General features: G+C 48.0%; 3 protein-coding genes across 4 annotated transcripts; all 3 read left to right on the top strand.

Annotated features, from left to right (window-relative positions):
- The first annotated feature begins 301 nt into the window (after window positions 1-301).
- Window positions 302-3,155, top strand: LOC104584106. Its single transcript, XM_010238244.3, has 2 exons — window positions 302-904; window positions 2,461-3,155. The coding sequence occupies exons 1-2, from the start codon at window positions 389-391 to the stop codon at window positions 3,112-3,114; spliced, it is 1,170 nt and encodes a 389-aa protein (XP_010236546.1). The 5' UTR covers window positions 302-388; the 3' UTR covers window positions 3,115-3,155.
- A 2,024-nt stretch (window positions 3,156-5,179) lies between these two features.
- LOC100846014 (protein DETOXIFICATION 16) lies at window positions 5,180-8,891 on the top strand. Of its 2 annotated transcripts, none has more exons than XR_002964294.1 (7): window positions 5,180-5,682; window positions 6,425-7,245; window positions 7,384-7,470; window positions 7,562-7,618; window positions 7,761-7,999; window positions 8,090-8,382; window positions 8,481-8,891. XR_002964294.1 is itself a non-coding variant. In XM_003573786.4 (7 exons), the coding sequence occupies exons 1-7, from the start codon at window positions 6,467-6,469 to the stop codon at window positions 8,529-8,531; spliced, it is 1,419 nt and encodes a 472-aa protein (XP_003573834.1). In that variant the 5' UTR covers window positions 6,452-6,466; the 3' UTR covers window positions 8,532-8,891. The 2 variants fall into 2 exon arrangements, 1 of the variants encoding a protein (XP_003573834.1); XM_003573786.4 differs by lacking the exon at window positions 5,180-5,682 and having other exon boundaries at window positions 6,452-7,245; window positions 8,090-8,208; window positions 8,296-8,382.
- A 4,075-nt stretch (window positions 8,892-12,966) lies between these two features.
- On the top strand, window positions 12,967-15,718 carry LOC100846320 (receptor-like serine/threonine-protein kinase At2g45590). Its single transcript, XM_003573787.4, has one exon. The coding sequence runs from the start codon at window positions 13,205-13,207 to the stop codon at window positions 15,269-15,271; it is 2,067 nt and encodes a 688-aa protein (XP_003573835.1). The 5' UTR covers window positions 12,967-13,204; the 3' UTR covers window positions 15,272-15,718.
- The last annotated feature ends 2,892 nt before the right edge of the window (window positions 15,719-18,610 follow it).

The raw sequence follows: 18,610 nt of genomic DNA on the forward strand, positions 1-18,610 counted from the left end.
ATGTGCATATGTTTTGGGCATTTTTTTACTTCCAAAATGTCCTCGCTCACAGTCACCCCTGCACAATTACACCCTTTCCCTGCTTACGTCCCCAGATTTTACGTGCCTACACCTATGCTGTCAAAAAGAAGTGAAATGGATCCATGTAGTTGCACGTCTATTCATGCATCGATCAACACGTACATTACAATAGTCGGTTACGTGCAAAAGCAAAAGCAAAAGCAAGGTCAACCGTAGGTTGCCTAGGCAAGTAAAGCTCAAGCCAAACCAAGCTGCTTTGTAAACTACACAACCAGTTGATCTGATCATCCTCTCCTATGTCCTAAATGAGCTGAGCAGAAGATCGGAATAACTGAGCCGGCAGGAGCTGTGGAGGACACGGCCAGCCATGGCGAAGCCGTGGGGGCTCCTCTCCCGGTTCCTCCTCTTCTCCGTGGCGTTCGCGCTCGGCATGGCGTCCAACTTCCTCCTCCGATCCCTCCCCAACTCCGCCACCCCCACCACTACCGTGATCCAGCTCGCCGACACCGTCCCGTCGGCACCACCGCCGCCACCGCCTCGCGCGAAGAAAGAGGATCAGCAGCTTGGCAAAGAAGAAGGAGGAGGCGGAGGCGCCGGCAGAGTGGTGATGCTGCACAACATGACGGACGACGAGCTGCTGCTGCGGGCGTCCATGACCACAGCGTCGCCGAGGATCAAAGGGATCAGCGCGCTGCAGGCGCTGGGCGCGCCCAAGGTGGCATTCATGTTCCTGGTGCGCGGGGACCTGCCACTGGCGCCGCTGTGGGAGAGGTTCTTCGAGGGGCACCGTGGGATGTACTCCGTCTACGTGCACCCGGACCCCTCCTACGCCGGCTCGCCGGAGAAAGGGTCCTCGTTCTACGGCCGCAGGGTGCCCAGCAAGGTGATCAGCTGACCTCAACATATTTTCTCCTTGCGATTGCTTTTAGTACAAAGTACTGTCATTCATCTCGAAAATTTAATGCAAAATTATCCAAATATTGATAAACAAAATTGCTTATAATTTTCGGCAAACAATTAACAACACTAGCACCCACCCTATATATTGAGTCTCTGACTGTTACAACCTGTTTGGAACCCCTCATTTTATTTTATATTCGATACAAATGAAATGGAATCATAATTTGGATAGGATTTTATATTCGATACCAATGAAAAAAAATCATATTTGTCTATCAGATGGATTTGTAAAATGAGAGACTATTCCAGATGACATTTAGTATCACAATTGACAAAAACAGATAATTCTGGTCCTATCTCCCACTCAAAAACGGTATTGACGCCAACTTAGGCCGGTTTTGCCCCTAATTTTGCCATGTAGACCGCCAAGCACCTTGCCGCCCTAACACTATAAGCACATCAACAATGGTAGAGTTAGTATTGACTCTTCACGTCATATGGAGTCGTCGGTAAAATAATATTTGCAATGCTTTGCGTCTTTAAACCAGATCTACATGATTAAGCATTAAATGCAAGGTGTAAAATGGTAAAAGTTGACTCTTGGCCATGGTTTTCAATTTCTTTAGAATTTTTTGGGCCTCAACAGAAATTCGGTGGATTTAAGTAATTTTGATTTTCATTTTTGGCCTAATGACCGAAATTCTCAAATGAAATTGAGATATAATCAAATTTGAGTGTTTTCTTTAAAAAGTTGAAATTAATTTGAATTTGTCTATATTACCGAAGTTATTGAAATATTTTAACCGAAAGAGAATTATTTTGAGCTCAACCAAAACCACTACAGTTTCTGATATTTCAATGAAAGTGAAAACCATGCTCTTGGCTAAGAGTCATATGCTCTTCACGAAAGTTCTCTTCTTTCTCATATTTCTCTTTTATGACCGTAAATGTCAAATAAGAGTGGATTGAGACTCAGGTTTTGGTGATGCCAAAGTGTCTAACAAGGCTGGAGAGTAACATTTTGGCGGTTTACGTGGCAAAGTCAATGGCAAAACCGTGCTACTCACTCTGTCCACAAATAAGTGTACTTTTAGTTTTGTCCTAAGTTAAAAGATATCGAAGTTTGACCGATTTTATATATTGAAAAATGTAGCAACATGTATGACATTAAATTATTATCATTAGATCCGTTTTGAAATGTAGTTTCATAATATACTGATTTGATGTCATATGTGTTGTTAATTTTTTCAATAAAGTTGGTCAAATCTAAAAAAATATTGACTTAGGACAAACCTACAAATATACTTATTTGCGGATGGAGGGAGTACGTCGAAGACAATACCGCTTCAAACTAGACGAAGGACCAAATTCATATGATTTTGCCAATTGAGTGACTAATGTCTACGGAAAAGAAAAAGGAAGAAACAGTTCTATCCTTCCGCAATTGAGGAACGATGCACGCGGCCGTGCATTATTTTTATCTCGTTTTGCGGTACACGTTCTAACTTCACACTTCTGGTTCCGCTTGTTTGGTCACAGGAAGCCCGGTGGGGCAAGTCCAGCATAGCGGAGGCCGAGCGGCGGCTCCTGGCCAACGCGCTCCTGGACGTCGGCAACGCACGCTTCGTCCTCCTCTCAGAGTCCTGCATCCCTCTCTTCAACTTCACCACGGTCCACTCCTACCTCACTCACTCCACCACCTCCTTCGTGGAGCTCTTCGACGCGCCGGGCTTCCACGTACGCGGCCGCTACAGGCCGGCCATGGCGCCGACGGTGACGCCGGCCCACTGGCGCAAAGGGTCCCAGTGGTTCGCGGCCGACCGCGGGCTGGCGCTTGAGGCCGTGGCCGACGAGACCTACTTCCCCGTGTTCCAGCAGCACTGTGCCCCGCCCTGCGTCATGGACGAGCACTACTTGCCCACCTTCATCGCCGCTTTCTCCGGGAGGAGTTCCCGGAACGCCAACCGGACGCTCACCTACGCCCGCTGGACGCCCGGGAGCCCGCACCCGGAGAGCTACGGCAAGGACCTGGTCACCGCCGAACTGCTGGAGGGTGTCAGGAATGACCGGAACTGTACAACCGACGGTGGCCTGAGTGACGGGGAGATTTGTTATCTTTTCGCGAGGAAGTTCTTGCCGGCCGCGTTGCCGGAGCTGCTTAGGCTGGCACCCAGGATCATGGGTTACGGCTGACTGCAACCAATGCTACATGCTTTAGATTCCAAGATTTTTTTTTTTAAATATAGCAGTGACGTGAATCGCAGAAGTAGAAAAATTACAAATTATAAAAGTGTCATTTGTCAGTTAAAAGAAATCCAAATTACCACACATTGGTACCGTTAAAATTTGTTGAAATATGTTGCACGCCTTTTTCCCACCAACTCAGATTTTTTCTTAAATGATTAATGTCTGAAACTCGATGATGAAATCCAAGAAAGACCGAAGCACTGGATTTCTACCTTGCTGGACTCTGGGTGCGACCGGATGGGGATGGTAGTTCGGAAGCTATTCAGCCGGTTTAGATAACGTTTTGTTCACATAATACCGTTTGATATTAAAAAAAAGTATATTACTTTCCTTTAAAAAAATAAACTACTTTCCTTTTAAAAGGTACATTACTTATGTTAGGTGGTGTACCATTACAATATAGTGGTTAAATTAATCAAAAAACAGCGGGTCATGGCTTGTCCAGTGGCGGATCCACCTTGGTGGATGTGGGTTTAGATGCTTTGGATCCGCCCCTAGGTGGATCTGAACTTCAATTCCTTCGAGAGGACTCTCTTTGATTGATCATACCTTCTTACTTCAATTAATTTTCCTCTCCCTACTCTTTCTTGGTTTTGTTCCTTCTCTTCTCTTATCTCTTGGCTGTTGGATGTAGGGCAAGACATCGCCATCTACTCATGTACGAAGTCCGAATACCTTTAGGTAAAAACTCTAATGGATAGTGAACTCTTGCACATGTTTGGGTTTTTAAAAGGTTTCAAATGATCATATCCTCACACCTCACATGATGAGGATTTTCCAACACTATGGTTGTGTGCCTTCAACTGGAGTGTGTGGAAAGGAGGTTTTTGGTATAGTCCATGGATTGACATCTCATAGAGTTTTGTACTTTCTTACATTAGGACAGTTACTGTGCATACAGAACATAACATTTGAATTCAAAATTCCTTTAAAAAAAATCAGGTGCTAGTTGAACGGTATATTTTTTTTGAAATAACCATATTGTTCAATAGACAATTTATTTACAGATATTACATATATGGCCACACGAGACAAATATGCGTGGCAGGCAACTTTGCACAAAAAACTCCGCAAGTAAAATTACAATTCCACTCTTGGAGAAACTTGTGCCTCGTCGAATCGTCATCCATCGTCCTCCGCCGCCACCATGGCAACACCGGAAAAAGAGGCGAACAACCGTCATACCTAGATCTGGGAGAGCAGCATTGCATACAAGGATGCTTTTCGAGCCGATGAACCGGGTCGCCGCAAGCGACGAGTCCGAGACTTTGTGGCACATCGGCCAGGGATCTTCCCCGTGGTCACCAGATCCCAACGCCGTCATCTTCATCTGACGTAGTCGGAGAAGAGAAACGCCGCCGCTTGCTGTCTTCCACGCATACAACTGCAGGACACGAAACACAACTCTCACCGGATCCGTGAGAGTGCCAAACGCCGACCACCAGACACAAATCTCACCGGATCCGGAGACCGGCGAGAAGACAGGGCCACCTGCCCCCTGACGCCACCGGTAAGAGCAACGACGAGAAGGAGGAAGAGTAGGGGCAAATTGTTCCGACGCGGCGCAGTCTCCTCCATGAAAACAGCGCCCCAAGAAAGCACGAGCCACTTAACTAAAGGCTGGAGCCTTGGGTCCCCACCCCCTCCCTTCGCCGGAGCGGCGGATGGAGGAGGTAGGGACCGGCGGCTACCATGGTTGGGGGCATCGCGTGGGGGCAGTTATTGAAGGACTTTTGTAGCTACACTTGAACGGTATTTTCGGGTAACGATGGACCGCAAATACCGGTGCTCACTGTAAATTTTTCATTTGATAGGCAGAGACTGGGGTTTTGAACTCATTTCGATCGCTTCGCTGGACATTGAGTCAGTTTTTTTTTAGCGAAAGCAGGAGGGCTCAAAATTAGGTTTTGATTTCCTGGGCGAGAGTTGGTGGCTGCAGCCCAGATGCAAAAACCCACTCCTCACCCTCCACGCGGGCTCCCCTTAAAAAAATAAGCCTCCACGCGGGCTTCGCCCGACTTCGGGCGCTTTTCGGCCGCCGTTGTCTCCACATCGATTCCTTCATCGTTCTCCTACCTCTGCCGTCATCTGCCCCTCGAATTAACTCCTGCCTCTGACCGCCGCCGCCGGCCGTCCGCGCACCAGCCGCTGGCCGCCGTCCTCCCGCCAACCGCCGCCGCCCCATTTCTCCACTCTTCGGCCACCCCGGCCAGCTCCCAATTCTCCGCCGTCGCCGCTCGCACGAGAACGCGCCGCCTCCCGTCTTCCTCGTGGTCAGTTGCCGCCGCGCGCTGCACCTTCTCCTCCGCCGGCCGCCGCTGCTCCTTCTCCTCCGCCCGCCACCGTCTGCCGCTCCGCTGCCAGACACTGGGCTGCACCCACGGTTTGCATCGTCGTACCCGCCGTGCCGTGCAGGCCGACGGCTGCAGTGAAACCAAACAGAGTTTCCTCTGTCATGGAAAAAAACAACGGCGCTTGCTGGATCCGTGTGGGCCTCGCATGCTACTAGTTCAGGTTCTTGTTTTTTAACTCTTCTGTCGATGTGTTGCTTTGCTTAGTTTCATAGCCGCGGTCGCGTTCTTTTAACAGTTTTGCTTTTTATTACTCCCAGGTGACTAGAAATAACTATTACTTAATTGATGATAACAATTTTTTATTTAATCATTGAGATTCGTGTAAAATTAATGTAGATCTGACAGATAAAAAAAATTGATTGGATGGATACGATTGTTGATCGAGAAATAACGATTTTTTAGTCCGTAAACGACGCCCGGTCCAAACCGTGGCCGCCAAGTTGCCTATGCATATCATATTCCCCATAAGAAAAAAGTTGCAAGCCATATTGTCATTTTTCGTTTGGGCTATTGGCAGCCCTTGATTTACAAGTGAGTCACAGTCGCACCCATGTCCCGGTCTCATTTGGTCAGAGACAGTGGTAAGCAATTTTGGCTGAGAGCATCCAATCCCATGTGCCTAAACATAGATCAGTTTGTTCGGAAGTTGGGAACCCACGTCAAAACCTTGGCAGCCACGTAAGTCTGATCTATAACCTATGACTAGCGAAACACCACCGGACAAAATCTTTGTCCACTCGCGCCGTATGCTGGTTGCTACGCAGTTTCCGAAAGATTCTTGGGGATTAATTACTACCAGCCTCAAAAGATTCTAATGGAGCTACCTGAAGCTGATGCCCATAAATATCTTTACTCCTCTGCTTCATCGCCATCTAACCCCTCGATCCCGTTCCTGTCCTCAGCTGAAGACTGAAGCTACAAGTGTAAACTTAAGCCGGTGAAAAATGCAGAAGCCGGGCGTAGAGGAGCCCCTTCTGGCGGCGGGATCCGAGGAGAATGCCGTGGCAGGGGAGGCGAAGCAGCTCCTCCGGCTGGCAGGGCCGCTGGTAGCAAGCAGCATCCTCCAATGCGCGCTGCAGCTAGTCTCCGTCATGTTCGTCGGCCATCTCGGCGAGCTCGCCCTGGCCGGCGCCTCCCTGGCCACATCCCTCGCCAACGTCACCGGCTTCAGCTTGCTGGTCGGCATGGCGAGCGCGCTGGACACGCTGTGCGGGCAGGCATTCGGCGCGCGGCAGTACGACCTGCTGGGCGTGTACAAGCAGCGGGCAATGCTGGTGCTGGCGCTGGCCTGCGTCCCGATCGTGCTCCTCTGGGCCAACACGGGCCGGATCCTCCTGCTGATGGGCCAGGACGCGGCCATCGCCGCCGAGGCCGGCGCCTACGCGCGATGGCTCATCCCGTCGCTCGTCCCCTACGTGCCCCTCGTCTGCCACGTCCGCTTCCTGCAGACGCAGAGCATCGTCGTGCCGGTCATGGCCAGCTCCGCCGTCATGTCGCTGAGCCACGTCTTGGTCTGCTGGGCACTGGTGCACAAGGCTGGCATGGGTAGCAGAGGCGCTGCGCTCAGCAACGCGATTTCTTACACCGTCAATCTGGTCATTCTCAGCCTGTATACCAGGCTGTCTGGCGCTTGCAAGAGGACATGGACCGGGTTCTCCATGGAGGCCTTCAAGGACCTGCGCCAGTTCAACCAGCTTGCATTCCCGTCGGCCATGATGGTCTGGTAAGAGACTAGAGAGACAAAATTTCCGAAGCTACTTAATTTCTCAATTACTTACAACTTATAAGCTAGCTGGCTAGTCTGCTTGATCATCGCATGCATATTTGATTTGACTGATGCGGAAATTAACCCTACTTGCAGCTTGGAGTGGTGGTCGTTTGAACTGCTTCTGCTGCTCTCTGGTCTCCTGCCCAATCCTGAGCTTGAAACCTCAGTATTGTCGATATGGTACAACAATGTTTTTACATGTACCAGCAACTTAACAAAAATTTGAATTTCCTTCTTTCTAACTTGTCGATCAACCTTTTGAATTCTGCAGTCTTAACACTGGGGCTCTCATGTTCATGGTCCCATCTGGTCTCAGTGCAGCCATAAGGTACGTACTGATCTCATCGGCTCTACTGTCAGATCACAAACACAAATTTGAATGCGTATTTTGCACATCCACAATCCGATCTCTAACGTCAACCTTAGCTGTACTGATTGGTCTGTTTCCATTTTCCTCCATGCATATATAGCACACGCGTTTCGAACCTACTTGGAGCGGGCAAACCTCAGGCAGCAAAGCTGGCAACCAGAGTAGTCATATGTATGGCCTTGTCTGAAGGCCTGCTAATCTCTATTACCATGATTTTGCTACGCAATTTCTGGGGTTATATGTACAGCAATGAGGATGAAGTGGTCACATACATTGCCCGGATGATACCCATTCTGGCAATATCCTTCTTCATTGATGGAATCCATACTTCTCTTTCAGGTACGTACGAGCGTAAGTGAAATTAATTCCCAGCCGTGTCTCAAACATTGCCCCAAAATTATCCACACCATCGTTGTCTGAACATTTCAGGTGTCCTGACTGGATGTGGCGAGCAGAAGATTGGCGCACGCGTCAATCTCGCCGGCTACTACTTGGCAGGCATCCCCTTGGCTGTCGTACTTGCATTTGTTCTGCATCTGAATGGAATGGTACTAGAAATTTCTCAGCAGTTTAGTAGAATGAGCTCATTCTGTAACTGGCCAGATAAATATCTCTCTTGATTTTTCTTGCAACAGGGGCTTTGGCTTGGCATTGTTTGCGGCAGCCTCACCAAACTTATGTTGCTCGTGTGGATTGTACATTCTATAAACTGGGAGAAGGAGGTAAGGATTTGCGATGTGTATATGAGTATATCACTATATAACTTTTACGTTGGACAGTCAAATGTGATACATCTTCTTGTTTTGCAATGTGATTTCAGGTAATTAAGGCAAAGGACATGGTGCTAAGATCTTCACTTCCGGTAGCATGAAGATACTATCATGCAGCACCTAGTGATAATATTTTGTATGTGGCATGCTGGAAGCCTGGAACTCCGTTCTCCCAATGATCCGATTTCAGCTAGTAATATGTGGGAGTTCATTTCGCAGAGCCATTTTTCTGTCGAGATAGTCATTTTGATCACTTTGGCCATCTGGACGTAAAAATAACTGCATTTTCAAGGAGTTAGACCGATTCTTGTAGGAATATCTTCAAGGAGATCGCCATGGATATCCATAGGGCAACAAGGAAGAGTTACTCCAGGTTGCAACCATGGAGCGACAACTTTTTGTAATTTGTTTTCATTGTACATGTCAAAACAAAGCTAAATATATAAATACATGTGTGAGGAGTTCACTGCCTGAAAAACAACTATCGGTGATCGATCACCACAAACTACTGCCCAACGGATGGATCGATGTCAGTAGTACAACTCACCTCTGATAGGCGAGGTTGGGGCCAATCAGGAGTGACTGCCTGACAAGTACCCTATGAAGTCACCACTAACGGGCACAATCCCAACCTGTCAGCAGGGTGAGAACAAGACATCCTTTGGTTAACACAATACTAACTGTTGCTCTGCATTAAGTAGTGGTGTGAGTATCATCATTCACGGGCAATACAACTACAAGTGTCTGTCAATGATATGTTGTACTAATGGCCAAATTATGGTCAGTAGTGTGACGTACTATCAACATTGATGGCAGATCAAGTCGCCCGTTGATGCATGGTGACTCTACCACCTGTGCATAGTAGCGGCCGACAGTGGAAACCCTAACCGACAGAGGGGAAGCATCGAGGTATGCAGTAAGTTGCAATTGTATTAAGTCAGTAGCGTGTAAAAATGCATGACCCAACAAGAGGTTGGCAAGCTACAGTTCATTAACAAAGGTCTTGCAATGAGTTTGATCCTTTTATCAGGGATTCAGCCAAACCGTTTTGAGTATGGACATATGGAACAGAGTATTGAACTTCAATCCTCAGTGCCATGCAATAGTCATTGAAAGCATGGGATGAGAATTTTGCAGCATTATCTATGCGAATTGATTTGATTCGACTTTCTAAATAATGGGCCTGTAATTTAATTACTCCCTCATTATCTTGACAAATGCATCATTTCGTGTGGATAAAAGGCACATGTGTGACCATCGTGTAGACGCATCTATAAAAACCATGAAATACCTAAGTAGTCAAGACAACAGTTGGATGGGACCACAAATGTCACCTTGAAGCGTTCAAGAAATTGAAGTGGTTCTGGTTGTATTTTGAGATGCGAAGGCCTTCAAATTAGCTTCCTTGTGGCGCATGATGTTCACACAAAGTCTGATAGCTGTGAAAATTTTGAGTTACTGAAAGCATGACCGTATGGAGTTGTTTCTAACTTTCCTCATTATCCCGATACTAGGATGGCCTAGGCAGATCATGCCAGGTTCGGAATGCATCGCATGCTGGAAAATTACCTTGCAAGTAACATGTGTTTATGGGCTTGATGTACGTATAGTACAATCCAAACGATGGAGAAGGAATTTTTCTCAAGTACTTGTTTGCCATGTCCGTAATCTTTTGTGAAGAGCAGAAACTCCTTTTTGTTGGTCTTCATGGGTTTCAACGTGAAAATCATTTTTATGGATATCTCGATAACTGATTAGGGTAAGTGAAGAATCAGGATACAACAAGGCATCCTTGATAGTCACTTGTGTACCATTTAGGAAGGTAAATATGGTACGTCCAGTGCCAACTATTACCGTATTGCGTCTAGTGATTGTCAAAATATCTCCATTTATCTTTTTTCAGAGTGCGAAAATATTTTAATTCCCTTAGGATTTGTTTGCATGTACATATTCAAGTGGTGGAATTGAATTGGGTAGGAATTCCAATTCTGAGTGGAAATGGAATTGGCCCTACTATACCATTGTAGCTGTTTGGATGTGCATGCAATTGATAGTTGGAATTGACAAGTACATTCAATTCCAATTCATGTTTGAATGTACAAACAATGAATTGTAAAGTAAAAACACATCCACTCAGAATTTGACCATTGTATGATTGTACAATGTATACCATTTTATACAAATAGAAAAACATGAAATATTCTAATAATTCTGTTACAATAGCAATATTGTAAAAACGTGAAAATAAACTCTCCATCCAGAATTTTCTCCATATAGCACAAATTCTCCATCCAACACAAAAATCAAAATCAAAGAGGAAAGGGATGAGCGAGGGGAGGGAGGTCTGGCACCGGGCTAGGCTAGAGATGGCAAGGCGGATCCAGAGAAGAACGGGGCGTCGGCGGGAGGGGACGGGGTAGCAGCGGGCGGGCCGAAGGGAGCGAGAGGCAACGATGCGCTCAGCAGCTAGCGGCGACGGATCTCTGCAGGGGATTTTTGGTGCGGCGGTGTTCCTTGCTATAGAGGAAGGAATGGGACAGAGGAGGAGGCTGCGGTGCGCCCGGGAAGCTCGTCGCGGCGGCGGCGGCGATGGAAGAGCTCCAGCGATAGTAGTGATGGAGGCCTCCAATCTATTCTCCATCGGTTCAGCATTTGTTTCCTTTGTTGTTTAGAGCCAACGAACAGGTAAGTGGGCGCCCGTGGGTAGGATGGTGGGAAGTGGGCGAATTCAGCCCAAAACTGAGCGAGAGGGGGTTCGGAATTTGGTGAGGGCGCTCGAGTGTATGCGATACCGGTTGAAATTGGAGGGGAATTGTAACGCCAAATTCTTAGACCATCCAAACAGAAGAACCAAAGGGATCCAACACCAATTCCAGATTCTGAGGCTGAATATCTACATCCAAACGAGGTGTGAGCGTCAAGTTTGTGGTAGCACCGTTCAATAGGCATAATTTCTCTTCTATCTGATTGTTCCTGTAGAAAGTTTTTTGCTTTCTTCCCCCTTTGTGTTCTCTCGAAAGGCTCTGAGAACGAATTGATAATGTGTGTAAGTTAATCGTAAAGAGAGAAGAATGGAATAGTTGTGTTTTATACCGTTGAAAATGTTTTTGAATATGAATCCATTAATATAATTTCTGTAGCAAGTAAGTCTCAAATCAATAGTCTAAGTAAATTCAAAATGTACTTGGCATTCTTTGTGAAAAGGAAAAGGTACATAAAGATACAAAAGGCGTCGGTCCTTGAGGCAATGCTCTAGAGAAATCAACTGCCGGTAGTTTTGATGATCGTGATGTCACGGTTAAGGTGTGATTATACTCCTTAATTAACGTGGATACCGTGAGACGGTTTCTTCTCGTCTCTCTCACATGCGACAAGGGCGGCGGCTTCTGCCGGTGAATCCTCGGTCCCCTCTCGCTCCGCTTGCCGCTCCGGCGGTAGGAGGGAGAGGGGACCTCATTCCTTGTCTTGGCCTAATTTTTAGAGTTTTGGTTTTTATGATGTGCGTCGTTGGGGTGGTGGGAGCGGCGCCCGGGCAAATAAATCTACCTCAACTCTACTCCCACACCGGCGGCGACCTTCATGGCGGCGTCTCGGAGTTGATGGAGATGTGTGCTTGTCGGTTCTCTAGATCGGCAGCTTGGTCTTCTCGCCGTTCTTCAGATCGTTCGAGATTAGTTTCTCGGAGTGTCGCTGGTGTTCGTCGTTTTCCACGACGACGCTGGAGGCCGGGACGAGGTGGTTGCTCTGGAACCAGGATGTTGGTCCGGAGGTGGTGGGTCTGTCATTATTCCCCAACTTCGTTGACGGGATGTGGCGGATCTGAGTCCAAGGCAGCACGGGGACGCTCCTGCTTGACGTGCCACATCGACATGTGCCTTGCTGCTTGCAGCGGGCCTGTTCATCGACTCACAAAGCCTCGTTGGCGATGATGCTTCTTTGGATCTGGCAATGGTGGAGACTTGATGTCTCGTCTAGTGCGCGTCTAGACGGCGTTGGAGGTTTGCGGGAGTCGCTGGCATCGGCAAGTGTAGGAGCCCCAATGGATAGTTTTGTATTTTTTATCCGTTGAGATCTTTCTGCAAATTTTCAAGGCAGTGGTTTTTTTCTTGGTCTGTCTTTTCGTTCTCATGTTATATTTGTTCATATAACTTGATTTTCGATTAATGAAATATGTGGTTGCTAAAAAAAGTAACGTGGATAACAAGAAGAAATCATGCGTGCGTAGGCGGGGCATGCCTCTCGATGCAGAGAGGGTACGATACGAAATTGGTGCGCACGTACAGGTGGCGCTGAAGCAGTTTCTACTGGCCCGCGCGAATCTGGTGGCCTGATCCGGCCTATGGACCAGGCCTACATTGACTTCTTCCCAAAATCTGACATACCCTTGCTTTACCGTCACTTATCGAAGTTAATTAATCATCAATTACGAGCTTCATTTCCCCACCGGCCACCGTCCTCCAGTCACCAGCCCCATCCACCCTTTGCTCCGCGCACCCACATCACACAATGCCACACACTGACTGTGGGTCCACCTAGCGGCCAGGACCATAGGACTAAATGCTAAGAGCACGCGTGACCCTACACAGCAGTGGGGAGTCCCGGACTCCAGAATTCCATACACACCCACCCCGAGTGACCCACCTGCGCAGCTGGTCAGAGACAGCTCATCCCGAAGACTCCAGCTCCAACGAACGAAGCTCATGGTGGAATTGGAAAGCCCATCCGCTTTACGGCGTCTCCTCCTCCCCACCCCACTCCCTCGCCCCTCCTCTCGATGCCCTCTCGCCAGCCTCCTCTCCCCTCCCCGCCGCTGCCGTCTCCTCTTGCTGCCCACCACCACAGCCGCCTCCGCCGTCTCCACTCCCTGGCCGTCGCCGCCGCCGCGGCAGCCGCGGCGCTCCTAGTGGTCGCGCTGGCGCTGGCCCTGCTGCTGCTGTGGCTTCGGCGGAGGAAGCGGCGCGCGGCGGCGGCCAGGTCCAAGGAAGGCGCGGAGAGGCTGGAGCGGCTGTCGTACCGGCAGTTGCGGCGCGCGACGGGCGGGTTCGCGGCGGGGGGCAAGCTGGGGCAGGGCGGGTTCGGCCCCGTGTTCCGCGGCGCGCTCCCGCCTCCCCGCGGCGGCCACGGCGTCGGGAGGCCCGTCGCCGTTAAGGTCATGGACGCCGCGGGGTCGCTCCAGGGCGAGCGGGAGTTCCACAATGAGATCGCGATCGCCTCCCATCTCCGCGCCACCGCCGCCGCCTCGTCGTCCTCTCCTGACCCCGACGCGGCTGCCAGGTCCGGTGACAAGGCGCGTGACTCCATATTGCTTCCGTTCGCCTACTCGATGCCGACGCGGACCGAGGGCCGGGCGCGCCGGATGATGCTGGTGTACGAGCTGATGCCCAACGGCTCGCTGCAGGACGCGCTGCTGGGCCGGCGCTGCCCCGAGCTGGTGGCGGAGTGGCCGCGCCGACTCGCCGTGGCGCGTGACGTGGCCGCCGCCCTCCATTACCTTCACTCGGTGCTCAAGCCCCCTGTTGTGCACGGGGACGTCAAGCCCAGCAACGTCCTTCTCGACACGGACCTCCGTGCTCGCCTCGCCGACTTCGGCCTTGCCCACGTCAATTCGGACCCCGACCCTGACTGCAAGCTGGAGAGCGGTGCGATTGCAGAAGGAGGTGATGTCAATGGGAATGCCGATGCGGGATGTGATGATGATGTCTCCGTGATGGCTGAGAGCACTGTCACAACGACGGTTGATGGGGAGGGGAATGTTGCCCCCAAGTCGCCTGAGGATGATGAAGGCTTCACATTGGCATCACCGGCGGAGGCTGCATCCACTTCTGGGTTTGACCAGACCAGTGTTGACAGTGGGATGAACAGCCGCAGTTGCAATGGTGTCGGTTCACGCACTGGTGGTGCTACCTCGTCGGGGACTGGGAGCGACTGGTGGTGGCGACAGGACAATGGTGGGAGCAGCAATGGCGTAAAGGATTATGTCATGGAGTGGATAAGATCAGAGATCAAGAAGGAGCGCCCCAAGAATGATTGGATTGCAGGGTCAGCTTCGACCAACCCAGGGGCAGAGAGGAAGAAGCAAAAGCGTAGAGCTCGCGAGTGGTGGCGCGAGGAGTACACTGACGAGCTGGCAAAGAAGCAGAAACGCAGGGCACTTGCTAAATCAAGGAGCGAGCAGGCTGGGCTGCAATGGTGGGAGCGTGATATTGATGACGACTTGGATGGGAAGGGACAGTCCAAGTGGAACATGGTGAAGAGCTGGAGTCGAAGAAGTAATGGTAGCAGTGGCAATGGCAATGGCAATGGCAATGGCAGCATCAACTGGTGGGTTAATGGTGCAAGAAGCAGCCGTGATTGGGCAAGTGGAGAATTCGTGCCCAAGAGCAGCGGAGCAGTGAGCAGCACGCCTAGCATGCGCGGTACCGTGTGCTATGTTGCGCCGGAGTACGGTGGTGGCGGTCCTTTGTCCGAAAGATGCGATATCTATAGCTATGGTGTCCTGCTACTAGTTCTTATCTCCGGCAGACGGCCACTGCAAGTGTCAGCCTCACCCATGTCAGAGTTTGAGAAGGCAAGCCTGATATCATGGGCAAAGCACCTTGCACGGGCAAGCCGCTTGATTGATCTTGTTGACCCAGCCCTGAAAGATGTTAACCATGATGAAGCACTCCTCTGCATTACGGTTGCCCTCCTCTGCATACAGAGGTCTCCTGCTCGTCGGCCATCAAGTGAGGAGTTGCTCCGGTTGCTGTCCGGTGAGGGCGAGCCACCTCACCTGCCGCTGGAGTTCTCACCGTCCCCACCTGGTGGGTTCCCTTTCAAGTCCCGCAAGAAAGTCCGGTGAGTTTGTTTATGTTCTTGCTTAGATGCAAAGGCTGCTTTAACCACTTAACCTTGTACCTTTATAGTATATGTTTTCTCCCATACACGTTCCTAGTTCGTGTCTTTATTACTAATAAGTATGTATACAGCTCCCTAGGGAGAAAGGGCAATCTTAATTCACATTTGACAAGTGTCTAGTGTTGATCACATACGCAATCATAGGCCCCTGGTCATGCATGATTTAGTACTAAAGAGAAGACTTCAAGAAATCGCCTTGTGGTGGGATATATCTGCCTTTTGTGCCTATGTATCGTCAAGCATCTTACCTTTTAGACAATCTTTAGAGGGCAGTGCTTTACGTGGGGCCTGGAACCTGTTATTGTCTCTAGCTCTTCTTGATAACATGTTGTGCTGAACTACTGTGCCCACAACCATATTTTATGATGGATCCAAGCTTTTGGTGTCTATATGTTTTTGTGCTCCTTTTGCATCGAGGTGGCATTGTCACTTTTTCATGCATAGTCTTGTCTGCACGGATTGCTACTGTTGGTTTGGAATATCAGTCAACTAGGCCATTATGCCCCCTCCGAGTTTCAAAGCTCCACTGAAGTGGACATACCACTCAGTCTTGTGACTGGACCCATTTGGGACATTGTACTTGTAGGTTGTCATTGCTTTTGGTATTGGGTCGTCCTGAACTTGATGTTGATAATCTTGGTGGTCGATCTGTGAGCTGTTTGATTGCAGGGGTAGGAAGCCTGTCAAAATTGGGGCATGAAAGTCTCACTTGCAGCATGTATTCTATAACCTACTATATATTTTGCTTAAGAAACTGGCAATCCGGGGCGCCTTTAAACAAAGTTCTAGAACTCTAAATCACGATCACTATAGAAAATACATCAACTGATAGCTAAACACCACCTGATTATCATTGCACGTTTTCTTAATACATGAAAAACTTAGCTTTCTTCTTTAAGTTTCACTTATTCATCCATATGTGTTTGTGCTGCCCATAATTTGGGAACCGCTAAACACAATATTATGCCCTGTTTGGAACGGGGGTATTTCCTGGTAACCCTTTGGATGGAGCCATGGAGGTTTGGTTGATTGGCATGCTTTGCCACATTTATTTTGCTAAACTCTGGCAGGCCATAGATAGTTTCGCACGAATTAATTGGTCATCACAACTTTGGTAAAGTTTGAATCAGTAGTCGATGGAACTGTCGGTTACAGACAATAGAGTTTGGCAATGTGGAGCTGTGAACATCGGCCCCTGGTCCTGGTTAATTCCCGTTTAACAGTGATGCAGCAACATCTTATGAGATGTGAGCTTAACATAATACCCTTTTTTTTCTCATTGGCTCGCCAAAGGTTGGGGTCCTAGTGTTCTGTTTCCAGCTGACCATGGCGTATCATTATGTTTTTTATTTTGGAACTCATCAGCACGCTCGTGTTGGCAGTGCATACTGACTTGTAGATCCTTCAAGTGGCTCATACTGCAATATTTAAGGGTGTCCTGTATTTGTAGTCTAGCACTGATTGTCATCAGCTTAGGGTTACTTTTATTTTATTTTATACCGGGGAAGCATGCTACCCCTCCTCTGGTCATTGTCACCATGTCATGTGGAAATTGCTATATTTTTCTTAGTTTTGTTATTCTAACAATTTCCTTCTACTCTCTGCACAGTGTACTTAGTATACTTAACTAGATGAGATGCACCAACTGTATCATAATTAAATTGACATGCACTTTACTACTACTTGATGATGCCTGCGCATTGGTGTGAAATCGTGTTGAAACAAATCCATAAATATATGCTTAAAATTAATTAAAACTAATGGGAAAATGTAAAAGTGTTCTTGGTTTACATTTAAAATTAATCGGAACTTCAGTAGTAACTTTTAAATTTGTTACGAGCAAGAGAGCAAAAATTGTGAAAACACCCCAGACCCAGAGACGCTGAGCTCCATAACCAGTTCACACACATCGGACTTCTCAAAGAGATTACCGAGATCCAACCACCAAGCTGTCTAGTGGGTAGTGGCCTACAGGATTCACAAGCTCCTAGGCTTCCACTCAAAGACAATGTAACCATCCTAACAAGTGCAACACAAAGAACACACTCATATCGCACCTCAAGCAACACATGCCCTAAACGGGAGGGAAGAACAAGAAGAACTCACAGTGAGAACTCCAAAGGCATGATCAATCATTGCAAGCCAACCAGGGGGATTTAAAGACATTCCAAAGAACTAGCCTTCTGAGTTCAAAGATTGGTCAGACGTTCTGACTTGAACAGGTTGGGAATTTGAAACACTTCTCAGTCGATACTACTGAAAAGGAACATTTAGGTACCTCTCAGTCTCACCCAGGCCAGTTTAAACCATCCTTACAAGCAAGTCTAAATCACCATGCCAATTTAAACCGCTCAGAGCTCAACGGTCAGAAACCCAACTCTTGGACACACTCCCACATATAGAGAGCGCTTGATACTACCGACTCTCAGTAGCTCGGTACTACCGACTCGACAAACTTTCACATAGAAGGAATTCCAAACATCAACATCCGGAACTACCAAACACCAATAAAGACTCAGTGACCACTAAAGGACGGCTTCAGAAAAAAAAAAACCTTGCTCAGTTTCCCTAGAATGTTCATTCTTTGAGACAAAAAAAAGATTGTCACCCCTATCGGTTCTACCAGAAATGAACATTCTTTTTTTTTCAACTAAGAAATGAACATTCTGGGGAAACTGAGCAAGGTTTTTTCTTTCTGAAGCCGTCCTTTAGTGGTCCCTGAAACCAACCATCTTTGGACAGCACCTTCAGTGCCTCAACTTCAGAAAAAAAGACAACACTGTACTTCGACTTGATCTTAAAAATCGTGTTCGCTCGGACATGGAACTCACGCTTGTAAGCATGCAACCCAGTACTACTACTCCCTCCGTCCCATATCAAGTGAATCAAATTTACCTAAATATGGATGTATTTATGTCTATAAATTGTTTAGATACATGTAATAGAAAGTCACTTAATATGGGACGGGGGGTATTACTTATGTTACACTACGTGACTAGTTAACCTATGGTCTTATTTATGCAGTAATGTGTCGCTGGACTGCATATATCCTCTGTTTTTATAGGTATATACAATGAACAGAATCACATAAGTATCGCAAAGGAATATCATGTCAATAAACCCCTTAGAAGGTACCGTACAATATTGTTAATTGAACTCTCTTGAACAGAAGTAGAATTTGGACGTGCATAACGAGAACAAATATGCAACTTGGTCTATTGCCAAAGCTCTAGACCAAATATATACAGTACAAAGAGATAAACTAGGAATACTATATATGAAA

This window comes from Brachypodium distachyon, chromosome 3 (assembly GCF_000005505.3).
Source record: "Brachypodium distachyon strain Bd21 chromosome 3, Brachypodium_distachyon_v3.0, whole genome shotgun sequence".
Lineage (NCBI taxonomy): Eukaryota > Viridiplantae > Streptophyta > Magnoliopsida > Poales > Poaceae > Brachypodium > Brachypodium distachyon.

Bases quoted from the DNA above. Each gene is read 5' to 3' on its own strand.
- LOC100846014 (XM_003573786.4), top strand. From the start codon at position 6,467: ATGCAGAAGCCGGGCGTAGAGGAGCCCCTTCTGGCGGCGGGATCCGAG. The intron at 7,246-7,383 runs GTAAGAGACTAG...CCCTACTTGCAG, and splicing joins CCGTCGGCCATGATGGTCTG to CTTGGAGTGGTGGTCGTTTG. The intron at 7,619-7,760 runs GTACGTACTGAT...ATGCATATATAG, and splicing joins GGTCTCAGTGCAGCCATAAG to CACACGCGTTTCGAACCTAC.
- LOC104584106 (XM_010238244.3), top strand. From the start codon at position 389: ATGGCGAAGCCGTGGGGGCTCCTCTCCCGGTTCCTCCTCTTCTCCGTG. The intron at 905-2,460 runs GTGATCAGCTGA...GTTTGGTCACAG, and splicing joins GCCGCAGGGTGCCCAGCAAG to GAAGCCCGGTGGGGCAAGTC.
- LOC100846320 (XM_003573787.4), top strand. From the start codon at position 13,205: ATGCCCTCTCGCCAGCCTCCTCTCCCCTCCCCGCCGCTGCCGTCTCCT.